We start from the raw sequence: 21175 nt of genomic DNA, 5'->3' as shown, positions 1-21175 counted from the left end.
TGAGCAACACTGTTCCTGTAACTTGTGATTATGAAGTACAGTATATGTTGATTGCACAACATAACGGCTGTAGAATAATGACACCATCTGCATTTTGATTGGTTTCCAAGTAACGCATTACTTTCAAATGCAATTCTGTCTACCTCTAGGTTGCAAACTCCCTTTACAATAAAAGTCCTAGAAATATAGACTCTATCAGTGCTGACCAGCTTAACATTTTACTAAGAGCCAACCCAAGAAAATAGTAACAGTAGCTTTTCGTAGTTATTGAAACAATTGCAAAGTAAACTTTTGAATAGAACAAAACCTGTTTAATAACATTAAAGCTGCAGCTAGAAGCTGGTTAGCTTAGCTTAGCATAAAGACTGGAAACAGGGGGAAACAGTAATCCTGGCTGAGTCAAGGGATAACTAATCTGCCTACCAGCAACTCTGAAGTTCACCAATTAATTTGTTGTATCTCCTGCTTCTTTTCCGTACAAATAGCTTTCACAACTCTTCTCTTCTTATACAACTAGCCTATGTCTTAAGCACTAATCCTTACCCCTTAATATAATGTGTGTTGATTCAGCCAAAGTGGTCGCTGTTTGGCTAAAATCCAAGTAGACCTTTAAGCGAAAAGGAAATGAGCAACAAAACACTTGTAGCTGCTTATTTTATGAATTTATTTCCAATTGTAAACTTCACTATTTCATGCATACAAGTTATGACAACATACATTATCCAACATACATTATCCAACAATCTGTTATTTTTCATATTTGCATAGGACATGGTCACAATATATTGTCTAACATGTAAAAAATAATGCCATAAAAAGGTACAGCAGAGCAGCTAAGACCAGCACATTGAATGTGTGAGAAATCCCGAACTGTACAACTGTAATACTTGAATGTAGTGATTTTGGTTTGCTGAGAGAAAAAAATGACACCTGAAGGTTAGAGTGAGGTCAACGGAGAATGTACTGGCCATAGCTGAGTCGAGAGTTATTTACAGATTAGATTATACTGGTGCTGAAAGGGGAAGCAGCACCACAGAGTCACTACAACAGGCAACTGATGGTGATGGGCAGAGGGGAAACACACAGAGGTATCAAGAGAGCAACATTACACTGAGGACAAACAGGTACGGAAACAGAACCAAGGGGCTGGTGAGAGGCTCTCTCTTTAGTTAAAGGGAGGTCATTCACTGCACTGTGTACTGCATAACCTAGAACACACTAATCCTTTAAGGGCAAATATGTCCAACGCTTGAAAAGCCTTTTTGTCAGTGTGCATTCCTACAGTGAAGAGCAAATGCCGTACAGTTTCAGTTCAGGCAGTCAAGCAAGACCACATGGTCAGTGAAGGGTACAGACAGATGTGGTCTGCTACTCTGCATGTTCCTACTCACTCAGTCTCTTTTGTTTCTCATATTTTACTCAGTCACAATTAGTTTTGCTCGTATGATTGAACAGGTTTTGTTCATTCAAGTGATTTTCAGAAAAAAAGAAAACAAAATTGCTTATTTGAGATGTAGAAAAAGGTCCATATCAAGCATAACATCCATTGATCAACAATTATCAGCATGTAAAGTTGAACCCAGGGGTCCAAAGTGGGTTGGGTTCAAAATTACTGCAACATTCATCTTTCCCTTCAAAGCATTTGGTAACAACTTGTAACTGTGGAGCTGTGATGAGCTGCGAAAACTCAAAGCTCCTTCTCACTGCTCGAGAACAACTCTCTCCTTTCATGGCTGCCTCTTAAAACATTTCATAGATCCTCAGGCCTTTGTCATGAGGGAAGACATGCCCTGTATGTCCTTATCTTTTAAATATCATACATTTCTTTACTTTAAAATATTGCATGTATGTTGTTCTTTCCAATTGGTTTAACCTATACAAAGAGCCCGCAGAGGAGAGAGGAGAGATTAAACCTGGGAAATGTTGACAATGAGAAACGTACCTTGTGCTCAACTCACAACGTGTAAAAACTCACAGTCAAGACAGACTTCTATTCATAATCTACAAAAATGCATCGGGTCCATGTAAGCAGCACATGTATAGCAAATGCAATTTTCAATCCTTTGGAATGGTTGGGCGTTAATATTCATTAAGATTGTTTATGTCAAAAAATACCTGTAATAAGCCATTATACATTGCTTGAGTATTGTACAGAAAAAGAAAAAAAGTACAAATTAAATAACAAGAACCAAATGAAAACAAAGCTACACAATCAAAAATGTTTACATAAAGCAGAAAAAAAATATTTAACTTAGAGCACTTGCATATTAAATATACAGTTGCTTCATTAAATCCTGTACATTACATAAAAACATGTGACACTTTATAAAACTGTACAAGTTTGTTAAATGTCTGATAGTAGCTAGGTTTGTTCACCCTCCACTGTTGTATCTTTAAGAAGTTACCAGTATAGTTTTGGCACACAATGCGTCCATCATGCTTGTTCGCTGAGACCAGTCATGAAGATGAGACGGTCTGATCCGTGATATATTCATGTAATCAATAGGAATTTAAAAAATAAGATTAATGTTAGTTCTTTACATGTGAAGGCAACAACCAAATCACTTTAATATATTTTACAATTAGCAGAACGAATATTAACTGGTACACAGTTACCATTGTGAAGAAACCTTGTATTTATTTTTGACCATTGTTTGTCCATTTGTCCTTTTTTCTCTGACAGATGTGGAAAGCTGTAATATTACCAGGATTACAATCGTAAAGTTGGATTTAGAAACGCTGAAGTGGAGGATCATAGTAGTTTACAGCTGACATCATCCCTCATGTTTAAACGTAGACAAATGGACTTCAGTAGAGAAGGTTTTTTAAAAATATTTTTATAACATAAATTGATAAAAAATACGGTTTTATTATTTCCTTGAAATATTACCTTTTGAATCTACAAGAATGTAGGACCCTGACAACAGAGGATGATTATATAAAATGTAGCCCAGTGTTTTTTTGTTTTAGTTTTTTTTTTACAGAAAACAGTCTCTTTCCTTCTTCATTCAAGGCAGATAAAACCACCATTATTTGTGCTACTCATCAAGCAAACTTAAGCTACATGATGGATGTTTTAAAAAGATATGAAGATACAACAAAAGTCAAATATTTCAAGAGGTATGATTTTTGAAAAAATATACAAGCATTTCATATGAGACAAAAAAAGCAATAATACAAAGTATGACTACATTGCTAACTCGCAATACTGTGGTCTCTATTCTTATGGAAAACGTTCAAAAAACTAAATAATAAAGAAATTACGTCACTCCAACTTACATTTTCGAACATAGAGGTCAGGAGGTTTCCTTTCCTTATCGTCATTTCCAAACAATCCATTCGTTTCTGACCTGGAGGAACTTTTGGATAACAGGCTGGAAATAACCTGCATCCTGACATCAACAGAGTTTAAAGTGTGTCTGACTAAAGGGGTGAACCCCATAAAAAGGAATATAATTATGTTTAACAAAACATGGTGCCTTTTTAAAAGCCCGACAAAAACAGTCAACCTTAGCTGTGATATATTCAAAAATGTTGCTGAAATGACCTGAAGACAATGGAAAATCTAGAAAAAAAGCCCTAAAATAAATCAAACATACTATACAACTTTTTCCAGGGAGGTTAATAATTATTTGACAAACAAGTACAGTAAAAATGAACATGTACAAAACTGTGTTCAATGGCCTTTTGTGTTGAATTATTCAAGTAGATTTGGTACAGTGAGAATAAAAGTTACGAGACACTCTTGCCCGTGGAGGCCTACAGTATACGTCACTGGTGCAGTCTGGATGGATTTGGATGTTTACACTGTCACAGTCTGTTTATTTTCCGATGGTAGAGCTTCCTGTTGCCTACTGTAAGTCCACTGACACTAAGGGTCAACGGTGTTTAAAGGGGCGTTTCACTGAAAAGAGCTCCAGAGTGCCCAGTGCTTACTAAGGCGCATAATAGTATAAACTGTAGGATGTTATGAAGACATTTTAGGCAGGAGCTGGGCCCCGTTCGGAGGCGTTCCTGTGTTCCAGTGTGGTCGGACACTGACCCGCAGTGAGCACCCAGGAACACCTGTGGGGGGGGGCTGGCAGACATTTCTGTGCAGGAACTGATGTTACAACAAAATCCACAAACTGTCCCATCATCTGCTTTGCGGATGTCGACCCTGAGGTAAATGTGCAGATTATGGTTTGAGAATCAATTCATGAAACCTGCTTGAGGGGGAGCTACTCATAACGTTTTTTTTGCAATAAAAAGTTACATTAGTAACCAAGTAAAAAAAATACCATAAAAGCAAAAAAATAGTCACGGATAGATACTACAAAAAGCTGCTCAACAGCTATCTGAAGAGTTTGTTTGTGAAAATCATAGTTGCTTTTTTTTCCCAGAAATGGTAAATGTAAAACCCTATCAGTGCTTCTTTCACAAAGAGCTGCTGATCAGTGGCATTCAAAGTGTCATCTTACAGTCTGGAAACTGTTTTAACATCTTACAGAGGGTTGGTTTTCTTTCAACATGTGTTGTTTTTAGGAAACTACTGCATTCAATCTAAATAAGGGATGTTTTCTTTCACGAGGATGTGACAGATCTGATTCTTCACAACTTTAAAGAGAGATGGCTGCTGTGGAGAACGAGGGACAAGGACGGCCATTCATGAACTTAACACCTGCCAGACCGCCTCAAAAACCCTCTGCGCTTCCAAGGCGCAGTTGTTAACATGCATATAGTGTGAAGCACGAGACTGCAGGGCGAGGGTCGCTGGTAGAAAGAAGCTAGCACACGCGATTAATGATGACAACAGTCTGGAGGGCTCTGACAGGACCAAACACATCAATGAAACTATTTCCGGTCGTAGTGCTGAAGCATTAAGAGAAAGTGTAGGCATAACCCAGACCGGCGGGGCTGCAGCAGTTTTGATAGTGGTGCCCGCCCCCATGGAAGGTTTACTGTGCCTTTTGCCTGACTTATTGAGGCATGTCTGTCTAGAAACACAAGTGAGCTTTCTCACAGGATATCTGAGCTTCACAGGGAGGACCATGCGAGGCTGGTGAAACTGCACCTTGCTGATATGTTCGTTTTGGTTCAAATGTTCAACAGTTTAAAAGCCCCCCTTTGTTTGCGAGAGAGAAGTTTGAAAGCAGCTGTTTGAGAGCCCTGGTTTATCAGTGTGAATTTGGAGCAACAGTTTTTTTCGATGGAGTTGGGTGTGTCCCACCCACACTGCTAGGGCTGACTAGGTAGTACTGTTGTTCTTGTCTCTATACGCTTATCCTACAGTTCGAATCATCACGCTAATCACGCCCATTTTTCTGCTCAATGTGTCAGCCGTCTGGAGGGAGGAAGATGGGGGTGTCTCCTACTCTGTGCTGCTCAGCTGGTGATAAACCTAACTTCTTTTATCAGGAGCAGCCCTCTCTTGCATGTCTATTGCAGATAGCCGCTTTGTTCTCTCTGTGCTCCATGTCCCGGCTCTGCCCAGCACTCTGGCCTACATTTGACCCTCCCACCTTACGCAATTTGGCGGAGTTGGAGCCTTCTTTGACAGAACAGGTAGACCCAGGAATGGCATGTTAGCACTCCTCCTGCGGGCTTTGAATAGCTTCTTGTGGGATGCAGCTGTTTCCTCAAGGGAGAACACAAAAAAATCTGAGCCAGGAGGGAAGTGTGCCAGCTGTCTGGTTCTACCTGTGATCCTGCCAACCACCAGCCCCAGGCCTCAATGAAGGGCGGCTTACAAGACTGAATAGAGAGCTTTCATTCACTCTTGTCTTTGGTGCTTGTTCCTATGTGCTTGAGAAGGGGATAAACATTGTTTCAACTAAAGTCCCTTTGTGTCCTTTTTGTGTGACTGGCTGATGATACAGCACTTTTAAAAGCATGACCAGCTGCTTTGAAACTTAACTGTCTCTATTTAAAGTTTCTTCAACTGAGATTACCTATAAAAACTGTTAACCCAATAGTATCCTCCCACAGTGCAGATTTACACAGTATACACTGCACACCGCTGTATAATGAAATACATAACCCAGTGTAATGGAAACTGAATATCTGAGGAACAGATGTGTTTTGTTTACTGAGGTCGAGGTTGGGGGATCGTTTTGTTAACACACAGCAATTACATTACATATGAAGTCTCCAAAAACAAAAACATGAGTTCTGTGTACGATTGACCGGTGGGTTAGTTTCCTCGAGATGTGAAAACCAACAAAAAAACAAAGAGTGCAAATTGTGTTGAGTGTAAGGCTGCTATATTATGTACTGAATGTTTCTCTTCTCCATGTTCATTCTTTCAAGCTAACAAGGCCATCCCTGAGCAGGGCGTAAAATTCAACTCCTGTTGAATTTCAGAGTAAAGTGATGAGTATATTGTGCAGTCAATGTGAGTACGGTTAAGTACTGTGGTACTACAGAAATAGCAACTGTCTTCAATCCTGAGGTGTGTGTGTGAACCCCTTTTCCTCACTTGTTAAAAAAAAACAAAGAAAAAGCCATTTTGATAAGACTGTCAGGGTGTCTGTGTTTTTTCCCTTCTTAACCTTGTTTAGCTGACTGACAACATACATGGGACAACTAGTCATGATCAGAAGCTTAAAAAATACAGACGTATGGTACATAATGTAAGTATTGCCGTCTGGGAAAGGCATTACCTTCTTTTAGGATCACAAGTAATTGCACTACAATAAGCAGTTATGTACAGTATGGTACACCACAGCAAGCGCAGGAATAGCAAAGGGGGGGGGGGGGTTGCTGACAAGTGTGCAACACAAGTGTTACGACGAAAACACAGGCCTTGCAAGTCAGAGGCTGAAAGTGCGACTGAGTTTCAGTTTAAGGCGAGTTGGCGGGGCTGAGGGTGGGGCTGGAGGCGTCCGAGCGGCTGTAGTCACTGAGGGAGCCGGGACGTGTGGTGCTGCCGCCGCTGCCTCCGTGCGGCCGCTTCAGCATGCCGGGCTGGAAATCTGAGTGGCGCCGGGCGTGCTTCATGAGGTGGTCGCTGCGCATGAAGCGTTTGTCACAAAGCGGGCAGCCGAACTTCTTCTCCCCCGTGTGGGTGCGATAGTGGCGGGCCAGCTCATCGGAGCGGGCGAACTTCTTACTGCAGTCTGGCCAGGTGCATGGGAAAGGCCGTTCTCCTGTAACACACAGAGGGAAAGAGAGACATCAGTGTAAATTACAACATCACAATAACAAAGTAACATGACAGTAAGAGCAGTGACCCTTAGTTTCATCATTTAGCCTACTTTGATGGCCATTGTCCAAAAATGTCCCATGTTTTGTATGTCATAGCCTAGTTTAGTACACTGCACTTTTGTATCATATCATACGGCAAGTGTTTTCCAATTACGTCAGTCTAATAGGAAAATCTACTTGCACCTGTGCACCCTGAACAGGGGGCTACTGGGAGGGACTCAGTGAAGATCATTTCTGCTGATATTTTTGCCAGAGCTGATTATTGTGTGGTATTGCAGTGCGTCCATTTAAAATCTTCATATTGAAAAATGCAACTGTATGGTGTAACTGAAGTCCAAGCAGGTTGATTTGACCACTGTTGGTGAATGAGAGCCCATTGCTGATGCAAATGGATAAAAAACTGAAAAAAGCATTTTTCAAACTATTATTGGGGAGATGCAGGTCAAGAATGTAAATGATGTGTGTTTTGTAGTAAATTAGCCAAAACATGCAAAATACACCATTAAGTGCTTTATGTTGCATACAATGAGAATCACTTAAAGTGGACCTATCCATAGCCTAGCCATACCTATACGTCTGACGTTTTTTTTTTCAAAATACCAAACAGTTCACCCATTGTAGCCATCCCTCATACTGCTCAAACCCCTCTTTTGAAGCCCTGTTAGAGAAACGTGGATCTTGGGTCCTTAGCTTGAAAAAAAAGAAAGAAGAGGAGGCGGAGCTAATGCCTGATCAGAATTCTACCGGAGATAAAGTTAAATTATTCTGTGATAAAACGCCATCCTGTTTAAAGCACGTCAAGGATTATTTCTGAAATAGTATGGAGCTCAAATGCTTTTTCTCTTGCAGGTTTATCAAAGGGTGAGTTCTTTATTTTATTTTTATTTTATGTGTTCTACACAGTACAGGTTAGCTCTGAGTGTTAGCGAGGTTTGCTAATCTAAACAAAAACGAGATTACGTCCAAAACACGTCAGGCATTGTTTCTGATAGCGACTTTCTGTGGGTCCGCTGCCGATTTGACATCATATCGGCAGCAAATCTGTATCCGCTCGTTGTACACCCGTTTTTAAAAGATTTGGGTACGGAGGAAAAGAGAGAGGGTTTTATTTTCTGACGCTGCGTGAGTTCCCCGACGCACCGGGGACACATGTATAAAAGACATCACAAAGTGCATGTTGCATGATAGGTCCCCTTTAAGTCTAAAGTAAAGATAGTGTCAGTGAGTAAAACTGTTTTTATGTTTCACTGAAACATAAAAACAGTTGGTCGCTGTTTCACTGAAACATAAAAACTATGAAACACAAGACACGTATCGTGATGCTCGCCATGATCCACATGGTAGTCACTGTAAGGTGTTTACAGGTTAACAAGCCATGAAGCCTGCCATGCACAGTTTATAAAGATTGTCCAGGCCTGCTGAACAAGACTGTGTTGTTTTCAATACATTGTAGATTTAGTGAGTCATCAAAGAATAAGGATCACAAGATTTGTTGCTAGGGCTGATGTAAAGGGAAAGATATAAAAACAACTAGGGATGCACGATAATTATCGGCCCGATAATGATCGGTCCGATATTAGAAATGATGACGTCATCCCGATAAACCGATACCAGTATTAATAGCCCCGATAATATACAATATATTTTTTGGGTAAAAAAAAAGAAAAAAATACTGCGGTGTGGGTGGATTGGGATGAGGGGCGCTTGTTTTTCACTCGGCTCCTCCCGTTTTGCCAGTACTGTGGTATTAGTGGTTTAGGAAGAGGGGAGTTCTTCACAAATCCAGCGCTCCCTAACTCATGCCTGGCTGTGACGTAAATGGTGTGCGGCCGTGAAGCCAGGACAGTAAACAAACATGTAGTCGGTGGTATGAGCGTTGGAGCTATGTGCAACTCAAGGCATATGCTCGAACCGGAGCTGCCTGGACGCTGCAATCATGTTGCGCACTATCCGTGCTGAGTGTGCTGACTTTTCGTACAATGTCCCACTGTCTGGCTTCCTGCATAAAGTCAAGTGCTCGGCGCAGTTGTGGCGAAATGTCGCTCCTCTGTTTTCATTTAAACAGCTCCTTATATCCGTTAGCGCAGCTAGCTAGCACCAGATGCTAACAACAACAATGCACGTAAGGTCTCTCTCTCGCTCGCTCGGGCCACACATACACACACCCTCCCGGTCGTCCAGATGGCCAGTCGGTGCCTGCCGGTGAGCGTGGAAGTGTGGTCTGCCACAAGCGGGCGGCAGGAGCGGGGCTGTCAGCATCAGCTTGTAGATGGTATTTTAAACTCGATGCGCTCTGAAACTACGGGGCGGCCGAGGAAAAAAAATACACATGCGTTAATCGTGTTAAAATAATTAGTGGCGTAAACATTTTTTTGTTATCGGTATCGGTCTTGAGAAGCAGGAAGTTATCGGTATCGGTATCGGTTTCAAAAACCCAATATCGTGCATCCCTAAAAACAACCCAAAACGTCTTCAAAATATATCAATTTTTTTGAAGAGAGACTAATAAGGCTGTAGTGAGACGTGGGACTTGGGGTAAATCACCCAAAAATTGGCGCTGTGCTGTAGGAGCAGGCACAGTTTAATTATCTAAGCTCCAGATGCTAATCACACTCACAATGGTTACCCAGACCATTTTCCAACATGTAACTATCTGTGACTCGGCACATGGGAAATTACACCCTTCCCCCTTCCATCAGGCAATAAAAGTGGGCTTTGACACAAATCTAGTCAATGCCAGATGGTACTATATATCTTGCGGTTTCCTTCCATTCTGATGTGGAAACAGCATGGAGCCTAAATGCAGCGTTGTGCATCGACTGGCCAATATGTGTAATAAATGGTATTCCTTTTAGTTCCATTTCAGTGAGTTTCTGCCTGACAATAGTTACATCCAGCGTTCAAATTTTACCAGCGTGACCTTGCAGTCTTATAGCAAAGGGCGGCCCTCCGTACTCTTTGAATGGTATGGTTATTTCATGAAAATAATAACATTTAATCAACATGCGCACGTCTATACCAAGGATTTGAGGTATGAAAAGGAATAGACCTCGATGCACGAATGTTTTTAGGTGGCATGACAAATGAGTATAATCACAGGCCTGCCAAAATCTTTCTTTGTTCTGTGGTTTCCCTCAGGGCATCAATGAAAACAGTGCTGTTCAGCATCAAACACTCATATGCTACCTGATGCCAGTGAGTCTCAAAAACAAGAACTTGGTGCACTACTAGCCTCTGTCCCTCCCCCCCTATACTGCATGGTTACAAAACATGCAGACAGACAGAGCAAGTCTAGACAGCCCAGTCTGTGTTTCTGCCTCTGACGCCTCACCTCAGCTCCAGACAAACTAAGTCGGCCCTGCCCACTACAGTTCCTGCGTGCTTAGTGTATGTAAAATCTGTAACTGACATATAGACATTTGCATAAACACACCACACATATCCTTGTCTCCTTTTTCCCAGAACATCTATGCGGTTCACACTCTGCTGTAAGAGTAAACACAAAAAGAAACCATCTGCCATGCATGACTTATAATAAAAAAGAAAAGAAGAGCTTTGGTTGTTTTACACTACGCACACATCCTGAAATGAACCCTGGATAAAAGGAGGCGGTTTATCTTTTCACTCATCTTGTTGAAGGGACTCATGATAGTCTGATTTCATGCCTTATTAGCAAGGGAAGCAGCATGTGCTGTCACCTGGCATTGCAAAATGAGTTATTGACAAAAAAGTAGAGCTTAGCTGCTTAAGGCTCAATAACCAGTGTAACAGATCCAACTACATTAATATTTAACAGGACACCAGAGAGGCAGGCTGAGATATCCAGTCTTACTGCCCTGATACAGTAATGCATTCATAGTGGAAGCATCAGGTATCCAACAGCAACTCACCGAGACGCATCAAATTATTTAGAGCTCTGTGACTTCTTAGAAAATGATAAATTAACACACAAGCTGCCCATTTTCACCTCCTAAACTGCTTTTGGCATTTAGGTCAACAATATGAATATGCATCAAAAATCCTGCTGCTTTAATGTCAGCCTTCAAAGGTTCACTTACATAACGGAAAAAAACATGCAATGCCCCAATTAATTGTGATTCTTTCATAACATGAGGATGGGGATTTCAATGAGGAGTGAAAACCAATTTACTGGTAACAATGAGGAGGTTTAGGGAACAAACGGCTTAATCATGAATGAAAAGTATAGGGGTCTGAGCTTAGAGGATGGCACTGAGATATTTCAGGAGACTGCAGCTATTACTCAGTATCTCTGCTGCGAGCTACTCTCCTTGCCCTGCTCCTATTCCCATCTAGTTACAGTGTTGTCACAGCAGGCCATTGTGGCGATCGGGATGCTAGGCCCACCAATTGGTTATCCCATCTTTTGGCAGCGTCCACATCCAGGGTGTGGTTTGAGTTTCTCAGAATGTGTCAGTTGTAGAGGGTGAAGGGGGGTAACGGGGGAAGCTTTTTCTTAACGAACACAGTGACCCAGTTACGCGCAAAGTGAGTTACATAATGCGCGCAAACTGTATTCCTACTGAGCACGAGTGTCCCCCCTCCAAGGCGATGCAATTATGTCACAGGTACTCTTGTTATACAACTGTTCTCTCTGAGGCCACTGGGTCAGTAAATAAACAGCTCATCTCTGCTTCTTTCCCACCATCCGTCTCTCATTCATATCTAGGAATCTTTGGCTCCTCGTTTTCTGCAGAATTGGTCAACAGAAATGGAATCAGGGTTTATGTCCCCTGGTGTACGGGAGCAGCGGCACATAAACTCAACTCGGTCACCTGCTCCAACAACAGCTACCAGCATTTTAAACGAGAGTAGATAACATTCCTGGTGTGTCCTCAGGCATGAGTCAAACTCATACAGTGTACAGCTGAAACATTTGTGTAAGCCTGCCATATGAGAGCAAGAGTAAATAGCTCTGCAGAGTGAGAAGAGGAAAAAACACCGTTCATGTGGATACATCAGAGATCACCTTGAGGTTGAGATCGCTCTGCCTGCACAGTGAGAACAGGAAATGTCTTTTACTGGGTTCATAACAAAAACAAGGGTCACACTAAGCCTTCAAGCAAACAGCTCGAGTAGGGAAAGTAAAAATAAGTCAGTCAGCTCATTAGAGTTGGAGCTACCTCACTACAGCGCTGGCTTAGTGGCACAGTCAGCTTGGCAGCATGAAATAAGAGGGATACCACAAACTCCAGGGTCAGGGCTCAGCACAATCCTGTAATTTGTTTGCTTATTTACAACAGACTATGACTTGTAACCAACCAGGAGCCAGCAGACAACCATCCATGGGATTTTGGGTAATACTAAAATGACTGCCGAGTACCTCATTCGGCTAAACCACTGGAGTAGAGAGGGTTAACCCAACCGTACGCAGCCTATCCCTCTACACCACACATCACGTGCCAAGATGATCTGAACACTAACATTTGTGTGCAGAACAAAGAATATACATTAAAAGCTTCTGCAGCTCCTTTTTTCATCGTTCACACACAGCAGTATATGCAGGCTCTGATATTTGCAAAAATAACAACAAAGGCTTACAAAGTTATGTGGTCTGTCCCAAGAAGAAAAACAACAGCACTGCTTGATCTGAAACATATCTGAGATCAGAACTGTTTACGTGGCTGCTCTTCTATGGCAAATTAACTCGGTAGGAGAACAAAACAACTCAGTGAAAACTTGTTTTCTCAGAAACTCCATTCAGCGTTTGTTGCAAACAAGAATAAGTTGTCTCTGCCGCAGCAATAAAGAGCCGTGGGTGGGTCAGTTGCTAGTGATGAGGACCGTCTTGTTGGAAAGAAAGCTCAGAAAACAGGGAGAATTTGATCTATTATCATCTTTTGTCTTTTTGAGAGGGACCTTGCTTGCCGTTGAATAGGATGCATCCCCTTGTGGGCCTATAGCTGCCGGGTTGTGAACAATAGAAGCAGGCTCGCTCTCAGCAGGAGGGGCACTCCTGAAATGCATTTCATTCAGACAGGCTGTGCAAACTAACCGTAACTCACTCCCCTTGGTTATTGACATTCACCCCAGAGACGTGCAGTGGGGTCGAGTGTGACCGTCTGATTCCTGCACACACTTAGCCATACATTACTTCATTTTCTTAACTCTTTAAGGGAAGGGTGGCTGGCCAGCATTAACCAGCTCATCACATTTGCCTCAATTAGTTAGAGTGGGCACTTTCTTTCAGCCTTGAGTGCTTGCTAAAACAACCTGCAACCTTGATGTGTTGCAGGCAGTCTCCTTATCTTACCCTGGTTAACTAAGGACAAGCAAACAGCTGCGGCAATACATTGGGTGTTTGCAGGTGGGAGCAGGGACTCCTCACAGCCAGCTCATTCCACTGAAGGAGTCTGACACCATATCTCAAATGTGATAGACATCCTCACTAGCCAGCACTAAACAAAGAGCCAGAGCCCTGCTAGATTGTGAGAGGCCTCACCACAAGAGCAGATAAAGGCTGGAGATAGTGCCAGCTGTCCCATTTTATACCTGATACTCTGACGGGGAGTGGGAGAGAAATATTTTCATGTCTCACAGAGGAGATGATTATACCCTCCTTCCCCGGAGACTCCACAAAATACTCCTCATTACGTGCTGAGGGCCACACCCCTGTGTGTCGTGGTCTGCCACAGTCTGATTTATCACGCAGAGAAAGGAGACACACCTTACAAACCGTGGGGAACATAAACAGCCCAGCCAGAGACATAACACATTGACATTAGCTTAACTCTCTCATCAAGCTGAGCTGAACAACACACAGAGGAAGCAGTCAGAGATGAACCCTCAGAAGGGACCCTGTGAGCGCAGAGCTAACAGGGGTGTGCTCTGCTGCAGAGGTCACATCCCTTCTAATGTTAATCAGATTAGCTGCAGATGCAGCTGAATAAATGGCCTACATCAATGGAGGGCATTGACAGTGAATATCCCGGTATCTTACCCCACCCCCACCCTGCCACACTGTATATTCTCCATCTTTGTACAGCAGATCCCTGCCTTGCATGCAAGATGCGGTTGGTGGTTTCTGAGCAGGAGAATTGCAAAAGATCAGTGTTCCACAGGTCTGTATCCCTCTCTTCCTGCCGCTGGTAAATCAACACCACACCACAAGCCGTGGCCGGGGCTCGGCCTCGCAACACAAGGCGTTTCAGCACCTATTTTGCTTTGCAGGCTGGAGAATGGTGGGAGGGGCTGATGGGGGATAGACAGAGCAGCTTTTATAGAACTACTCCAGAGCTGACTAAAGAATACATGAGCCCTGTGGGCCACTGAAAGCAACACAGCCAGGGAACTGCCTGACAGGGGCCGTTCAGTGTTAGAAGTATCCACCATGCATGCTTGGCTGCTTAATCACAGTTAAATCAGATTTACATTCCAGCATTCACGAGGAACTATCCCACTGTGAGCCCTTACATGTCCATATAGGATAGCATGTGGACAGCATGTGCACCAGCACATGCCTCAGAGAAGTCTTTCATGGAGCAGGAACCGGCACCAGAGGATTATAACAGGCAAGATGGTGGCTCCACTTAGGTTTTATTTACATCCCGTGGATCAAATACATGCTGTACTGCTGCAAATAGCCTTCACCAGCCAACCAGATTTCACTCACAATTTAAAAATCTCACCATCAAGCAGAAGAAGTGCATCAGTCAATTTATAACAAGTCTATAGCTGTCCTTTTTATAAGGGTATGTATAATTGTGCTTCCATGTAAATTATAACGTCTGCATGCTAATATGCTTCCAATGACAATGTTAAAATATGGTGTTACATTTTGGTGCTGTCCACTTAAGACACTTACTAAATAGCTTAGTATAAGCTGCTAATTACCAAACAAAGCACAAAATACAGGTCAGGTTGATGAGAAATGTATCAGTTTTGCAGTGCAGGTCTTAAACCAAAGCACTGGACAAATTCAAGTTTTGACTCATTAATAGCACTAGATGATAAATAAGGGGATCACCAAAGTAATTACATTGATCCAGAGGGGAATGTATTAAAGTTCTGTAATGTATTTCCATGGCCATCAATTAGTTGTTGGGACATTTCAGTCAAAACCACCAATGTCAACTTCATAGTGAAATAGAAAATAGAAAAAACAGGGGAAACCAAAGTCATAAACACTTATAATATAGGAACATGAATGTCTGTATAATATTGTCAGGGGATCACTTAAGTCAGAGATATTAATCCTTTGTGTATTATGAATGTACACATTTCAATATCTAAAGTTGAGATATTTCAGTCCGGCCTACAGCATGGGTTTAAACCATGGTTTAAACACAACATTGTAATGTTACCCGAATCATGGGGACTGGTGGAAACTGTGAGCATCTCCCAAACAAGGAGTCAGCTTTACAACTGGGTGGGATGGTGGAAATCCTGCGGTGTGGCAGGTAGACACACTGACCTCTTGTGCCCCAGTAGAGTTGTTACCCATCGCTGTGCCAAGGTCAGGCTCAAGCAAAAGCAGGAAAACCCCAATCTCCACCCTGCTACCTCATCACTGCCACCAGCCACACAGGAACACTATGCACTCTGTGCAGCAGTGCAGCCAAATATAAAACCACTGGCAAAGATTCAGTGTATATAATCATAAACTCCTGCTTATTTTTTCCATGTGGAATTTCGGATAATTTCACATTTAAAAAAGTGTCATTGACCACAGTTATTTGGCTTAAAATAGAAAGCATGCATGAATAACTGCAGTCTACATGGCAGTGGAAATGTTCTGCCAGGTGGTACCACATGTTTTTTAGGACAGACGGAAGAGGGATTTACGGCCATCTCGCAGTATATGAGCGACCCCAGCAGAACACAAAAGAGGTCCAGAAAAAACGTCAAACCAACTGTAAAATATGTCATTATGGTCTTTGTCTTTGTGAAGTATTGACCCCGATCGTCCCGTTAATTCAAATAGGTCCCGGACACTGACAAGATGGCCTTTTGTGAGGCCCAGCTGTGGGGGGAAATATAGGGCCTGGGCTGTTCTTTCTGAAGAAGACATGGCTTGTAATGAGCTTATCAGAGGCCATCTCTTCTTTAGAGAAAGCAGTCTGCATTACACAACCACAGCAGAGTAATGAGGCTTCACAGAGAACAACATGTACTTATTCATCATCACAAGACCCCTCTTGGAAAAGTGGGTCTTCATCGTTAGGGTCAGTTATGCTTCTTAAGACAATGAGGTGACAAAACATGTATAAAAAGAAACCAGCTGGTGCTGAGGAAAGTCCTAAGAAAGCATTTTAATTTATGCAACCTTTATTGTTTCATTTACTGAGTAGTTATGTTATACATGACTGCATTTTCCATACTGCAGGACAAGTATATGTGTTGGAGAAAAGCCCCACCTCACACAAAAGGTGATCAGACAAAAGCTGTCTGGTAACCTTAGACCCCTTAACTGTGTAGGATTCCTCGCCATCAAACTCGATACAGCATAATGAGTGCTTTAAATGCAGCGTATTCCCTAATGTCTGCTGCATCCTGGTGACCCTCCTAAACTGAAAGACAACTGGGTTTGAGAACAAATCTTAAAGGAAATCATCTTTACTTGTGCACCGTAAGTCAATGACATTGTATTATCTTTAAATAGATAGTTCCCAGTTACTTAGGATAATCAACAGGCCTTTTATATAACGAAAAATGTAGTAATGAAGTACACTGTTTTCCTTAAAAACCCATTGCTTTTGAATTTGTTTTTCAAATGTACATTGCTTTATTACATTAAGAACTGCAATTAACTTAACTAACAGGAAATATATCATCAGGAGACCCAAATGAAGAAGAAACTATCTTCTTGGCTAAGGTAGTTTTTAGTTTAGGAGAACTTGCACTTGAACATTTTTGAGTAGTTTGCTAAAATGTATATGCAATCCACTAGTACTGAATCTGAATTTAACAAAACACAGTTTTTTAAAAGCTATGGCCTTCAAACATCATGACAAACATCATAACGTAAAATAAAGCAACATTCTTGCATGGCTTAAAGGGGACCTTTAAGATCGAAGACATTACTAGTAGGTGAAGTTCATTTAGGCTACTAACAGAATTGATTTTCCTACGAAATACAATGTAGCTCAGATTTCAGTTCCTCTTACACTCAAATAATTAATCACACACACTTATTGCAAACGCTGAGATTACAGAGGTCAAGTGAGGCTGGCTTACACCTGTTTCTTTGTTTAGAATCTGCAGCAGTGTTTCCCCCTTCACATAGATAGTGGTGTTTGGCTGGGACTGACTGGGCTGGAATCTATTCTCTCCTGACTCTGCTAGTAGGGGCTGAAGGGAAGCACACTGCGAGAGTCTGGCTCTATGAAAGCACTGCAAGGTTGGCTGAGGCAGCCTGGTTGAACTTAGATGACCCACATTCTGGGACTATCCAATCGAATAAGCAGAAAGAGCCATTATTACCAGAATTAATGTGACACAGACCAATCAAGAAGCCTGACGCGGGAGCATATCCAAACAGAGAGGCGGGCGAAAGGAAACGCTTAATAGGCAAAGAGACAAGGGGAGGGCTTATGGGGAGCAAAAAAAAACTGCACAAAAAACACATGGTCAGGGCTGGGGGGGGGCGAGCACAGGGAGCACTGCTGCAAGTTTGGCTGAGACCAGGCAGCTGAAGTGAGATGACTCACGTTCTGTGAACATCCAATCAAATAAGCAGAAATCGTGCTCATTATCAGAAATGTTAGTGTATACAAACCAATCAGAACCAAACACAGGACTGTATCCCAAAAGAAAGAAAATGCTCAAAATAAAAAGAGGTAATAGAACGGCTGATAGGCTGTAACTGCACACGGAGACAAAGGCATTTTATTTCCTCAAGGAAGCCAATAAGGTTGATCCTGGAGCATTATGGACCTACTTTATACATACATAAGTCAAATCAGTGTCTTATCCCTGATTTTCCCAAATACTGATAGACACCACTGCACCAAGATGAACAAACAGTTGTGTAATTCTTAATAATAATTAATCCAACTGGACTTGAATACAACAAAACCAGTAGGAATATCCAACGTATTCAATGGAATTTACCATATAACAGGCCTATGGTGTGTACTTTCAGTTGTATAGTTTAATCACATGGCAGTGGCACCCATACGAAATTATTCTAAAAGGATAATACATCTACTGATAAAAGCACACGAACCAATCAGAAAGCCAGACAGGGGAGTGTATCCTGATACAAGGGCAGGCGGAGAGAAAGAATAGACAATGAGACAAGAATGTACCCCTGTAAGCATGGGTCACACATTTTAATATTGAGACAGATGAGGGGTGAATTGTGCAGAAAAAGGGGGGCGGGTTGCTCAATGTGTATTTTCTTGCATAGGTTTATTTGAAATTAGAATGTTCCATGACTCAAATATGGGTCAAGCTCACACCAGGCTTTTCTTATGGGATCCAGAGAGAAGTGTCAGGATGACGTGTGTGTGTGTGTGTGTGTGTGTGTGTGTGTGTGTGTGTGTGTGTGTGTGTGTGTGTGTGTGTGTGTGTGTGTGTGTGTGTGTGTGTGTGTGTGTGTGTATGAAGCATGGAGGATAGCGATGGGGAGAGGGAGTGAGAGCTGCAGTCTACAGAGCAGAGGGGAGGAGAGGCTCCTCAGTCGAGGCTCAGCTAGCTGAGTCTGTTGCTGGCCAGATCAGCTGGCAGTCTGTCTAGCGGGGGTGTGGCACATCACAACAAAGGGACTTTGGGCAGACAGGCGACCGCACGGCACATATCAACCCCCTCAATTTGAGTCGATCTACATCTTTCCCCCCTCTCAGTAGCCTATCCTGAGGAATGCAAAGCACATATGGAGGTATGGTCCATCAAGAGAGTCAGGCGTAGCCTAGGCCTACTGCTGATCTGGAGCGCGTTTGATAGCCCTTCTCTGGATTGATCTGGAAACTTTTTGCATGCTTATTCTGTGATGTGCGCATTGCGTGGTTTTATTTTACCTGTCGCCAACGTTTAGTTGAATGCGCGCAGAAGGGAAGTGGAAACCCGATCTGTGTGAGTTTGTTCTGCATAGTGCACTGCAGTTTCGCTTTGTACCCGCTGTCCAATGCAGGGGGAAAGAGAGGAAAGCAGTGACAAAGCTCCGAGGCTTGAGTGGGAGTGGCACTATTTTTTGACTCCCTCCCTCCCTCACCCGAAATTAAAAGGACATTTCGCAAAGTTCACACAACTTAAAGGAACAATGCTAAATATGTAACTAAGTATGCACCAATCCTGACTTTAAATAGCCTACTGCGTGTGTCAAAAATTCCCATTTGGGTGGACTCGTAATTTTTTTGTACATATATGACTCGAGGAAACCTAGCAGTCAATCAACCCAAATACAGCTTTCATTGTAATAGAAACCACACTTCTTATCAGTATTCTCAGTTTGAATAATCCATTCTCATAAAGGCATGGGAACTACAGTCAGTCATATTCAGAGCATCAAACATTTACATCCAATGAAACTGACCTGTATGTGTCCTTAGGTGGGCTTTGAGGTGGGATGATTTGCCATAAACTTTTTCACAACCTGAATAGTGGCATTTGTGCTTTTTCTGAGGTGATTCTTGCTCAGTTCGACCTCGCGATCTTTTGCCTCTTTGTTTGAGCGAAAGATCGGAGATGGTGGTAGGTGTGGCAGAGATTCCATCATCTATGAGGTTCGGCATGCTCTCATCCTTTATTTTTGCCTGCTCGGCAACATTGTTGGGAGTCTGCTGGTTAAAATCCGCCAGAATCCGCGCCACCACAAAAAGAGAGGAGTTGTCTTTCACCAAAGGTTCTTTAATGTCCTCTCCGTTCCTGGAGGAGGACGGGGTTTCTGGTTTAATCTCCCTATTCCCTTTTGGAGCGTGAACAATTGCACGACTGGACATTGAAACAAGGCACTCTGCTGCAAAGTGATCCATTGTGTCTTTGAAACAGCCCCCTCTGATTCTTAATGACATTCAAAAAATAAAAAAATGATTCCGTGAGAAAAACAACTTGTTCCGTGGTTCCCTTTGTGTGGTGGTGGTGGAGAGGAGGAGGAGGAGGAGGAGGTCGTTCTCATCAGAGAGAACTGACTTTATGATCTTACCCGGCTTTCCAATATCATCAACATCCTGCGAGAGAAACGCCTCGGACAAAATGCAGACAAGCCCACTCGGAGCAAGAGAGAGATAACCCCAGAGTATTTGTTTAGTGCAACAACAGCGGTGACAGGACCTGTACAAAGTTGGATGTGTTAACTCCCATCGCGGCTTCACACACTCTCCAGCATAGCGAGTGTCTCCTGAGCGCCAGTCCTTCCTGCTGCTTGTATCCATGCTGGGGGCGTGTCGGCCGGCAGTGCTCGGCAGCTCCGTCAGAGGAGAAGCTCATTCATTGGGTGCAGCGTGTCCCCAATGCACCTAACAACACGAGTTACTTTGAAGTTTCACCACAGGTTGCCTCCATGCATTCAGATGATGTATCTCACAAGCGACACAGTTATGCACTGCAGAGACCTTTAGGAAGAGCACATGCATTATTTTAGGGCTGAAGCATTCTGCAGCATCATCTCCACGCCTGTATTCATGTACAGATGTTTTGTCTTATTTGACCCCCAAAATATAATGCATGTTGGTTATGGATGCAACTAATTATTCATTTGTCATTATTATGCAAGTCAGGCAATTCATTGTGACACACTTTATTTTTATTTTTGAAGATTTTGTTTTTTAATGTATACTGTATTTTGTCCAAAAGTTCAAGGTACTTATTTTTCAATTATTCAATAATTATTATTATTTTAGATTTCAAATCTTAAGAAATAATTGCAATTAGGAATCTATATTCAGAATTGCTGCAGATAAATGTTCTGCTACTTAATTAGTCATAATTCTTTTAGGTCAAGCAAAAGCAAGTTTGGCTTTTTTAAAGTATTAGTTGATGCAAGAAGATATAAACTGTGTTGAAATATTACATTAGAACATTTCCTCTTTAT

At 42.3% G+C, this 21175-nt stretch overlaps 1 protein-coding gene across 1 annotated transcript; it reads right to left on the bottom strand.

Annotated features, from left to right (window-relative positions):
• Positions 1-643: 643 nt before the first annotated feature.
• Positions 644-20510, bottom strand: klf13 (Kruppel-like factor 13). Its single transcript, XM_034204842.1, has 2 exons — positions 19679-20510; positions 644-7127 (listed from the first exon to the last, which is right to left on the bottom strand). The coding sequence occupies exons 1-2, from the start codon at positions 20154-20156 to the stop codon at positions 6823-6825; spliced, it is 783 nt and encodes a 260-aa protein (XP_034060733.1). The 5' UTR covers positions 20157-20510; the 3' UTR covers positions 644-6822.
• Positions 20511-21175: the final 665 nt, after the last annotated feature.

This window comes from Gymnodraco acuticeps, unplaced genomic scaffold (genome assembly GCF_902827175.1).
Source record: "Gymnodraco acuticeps unplaced genomic scaffold, fGymAcu1.1, whole genome shotgun sequence".
Classification (NCBI taxonomy): domain Eukaryota; kingdom Metazoa; phylum Chordata; class Actinopteri; order Perciformes; family Bathydraconidae; genus Gymnodraco; species Gymnodraco acuticeps.
The sequence above is the reverse complement of the archived record's forward strand: the minus strand, read 5'-3'. Positions and strand labels throughout refer to the sequence as shown.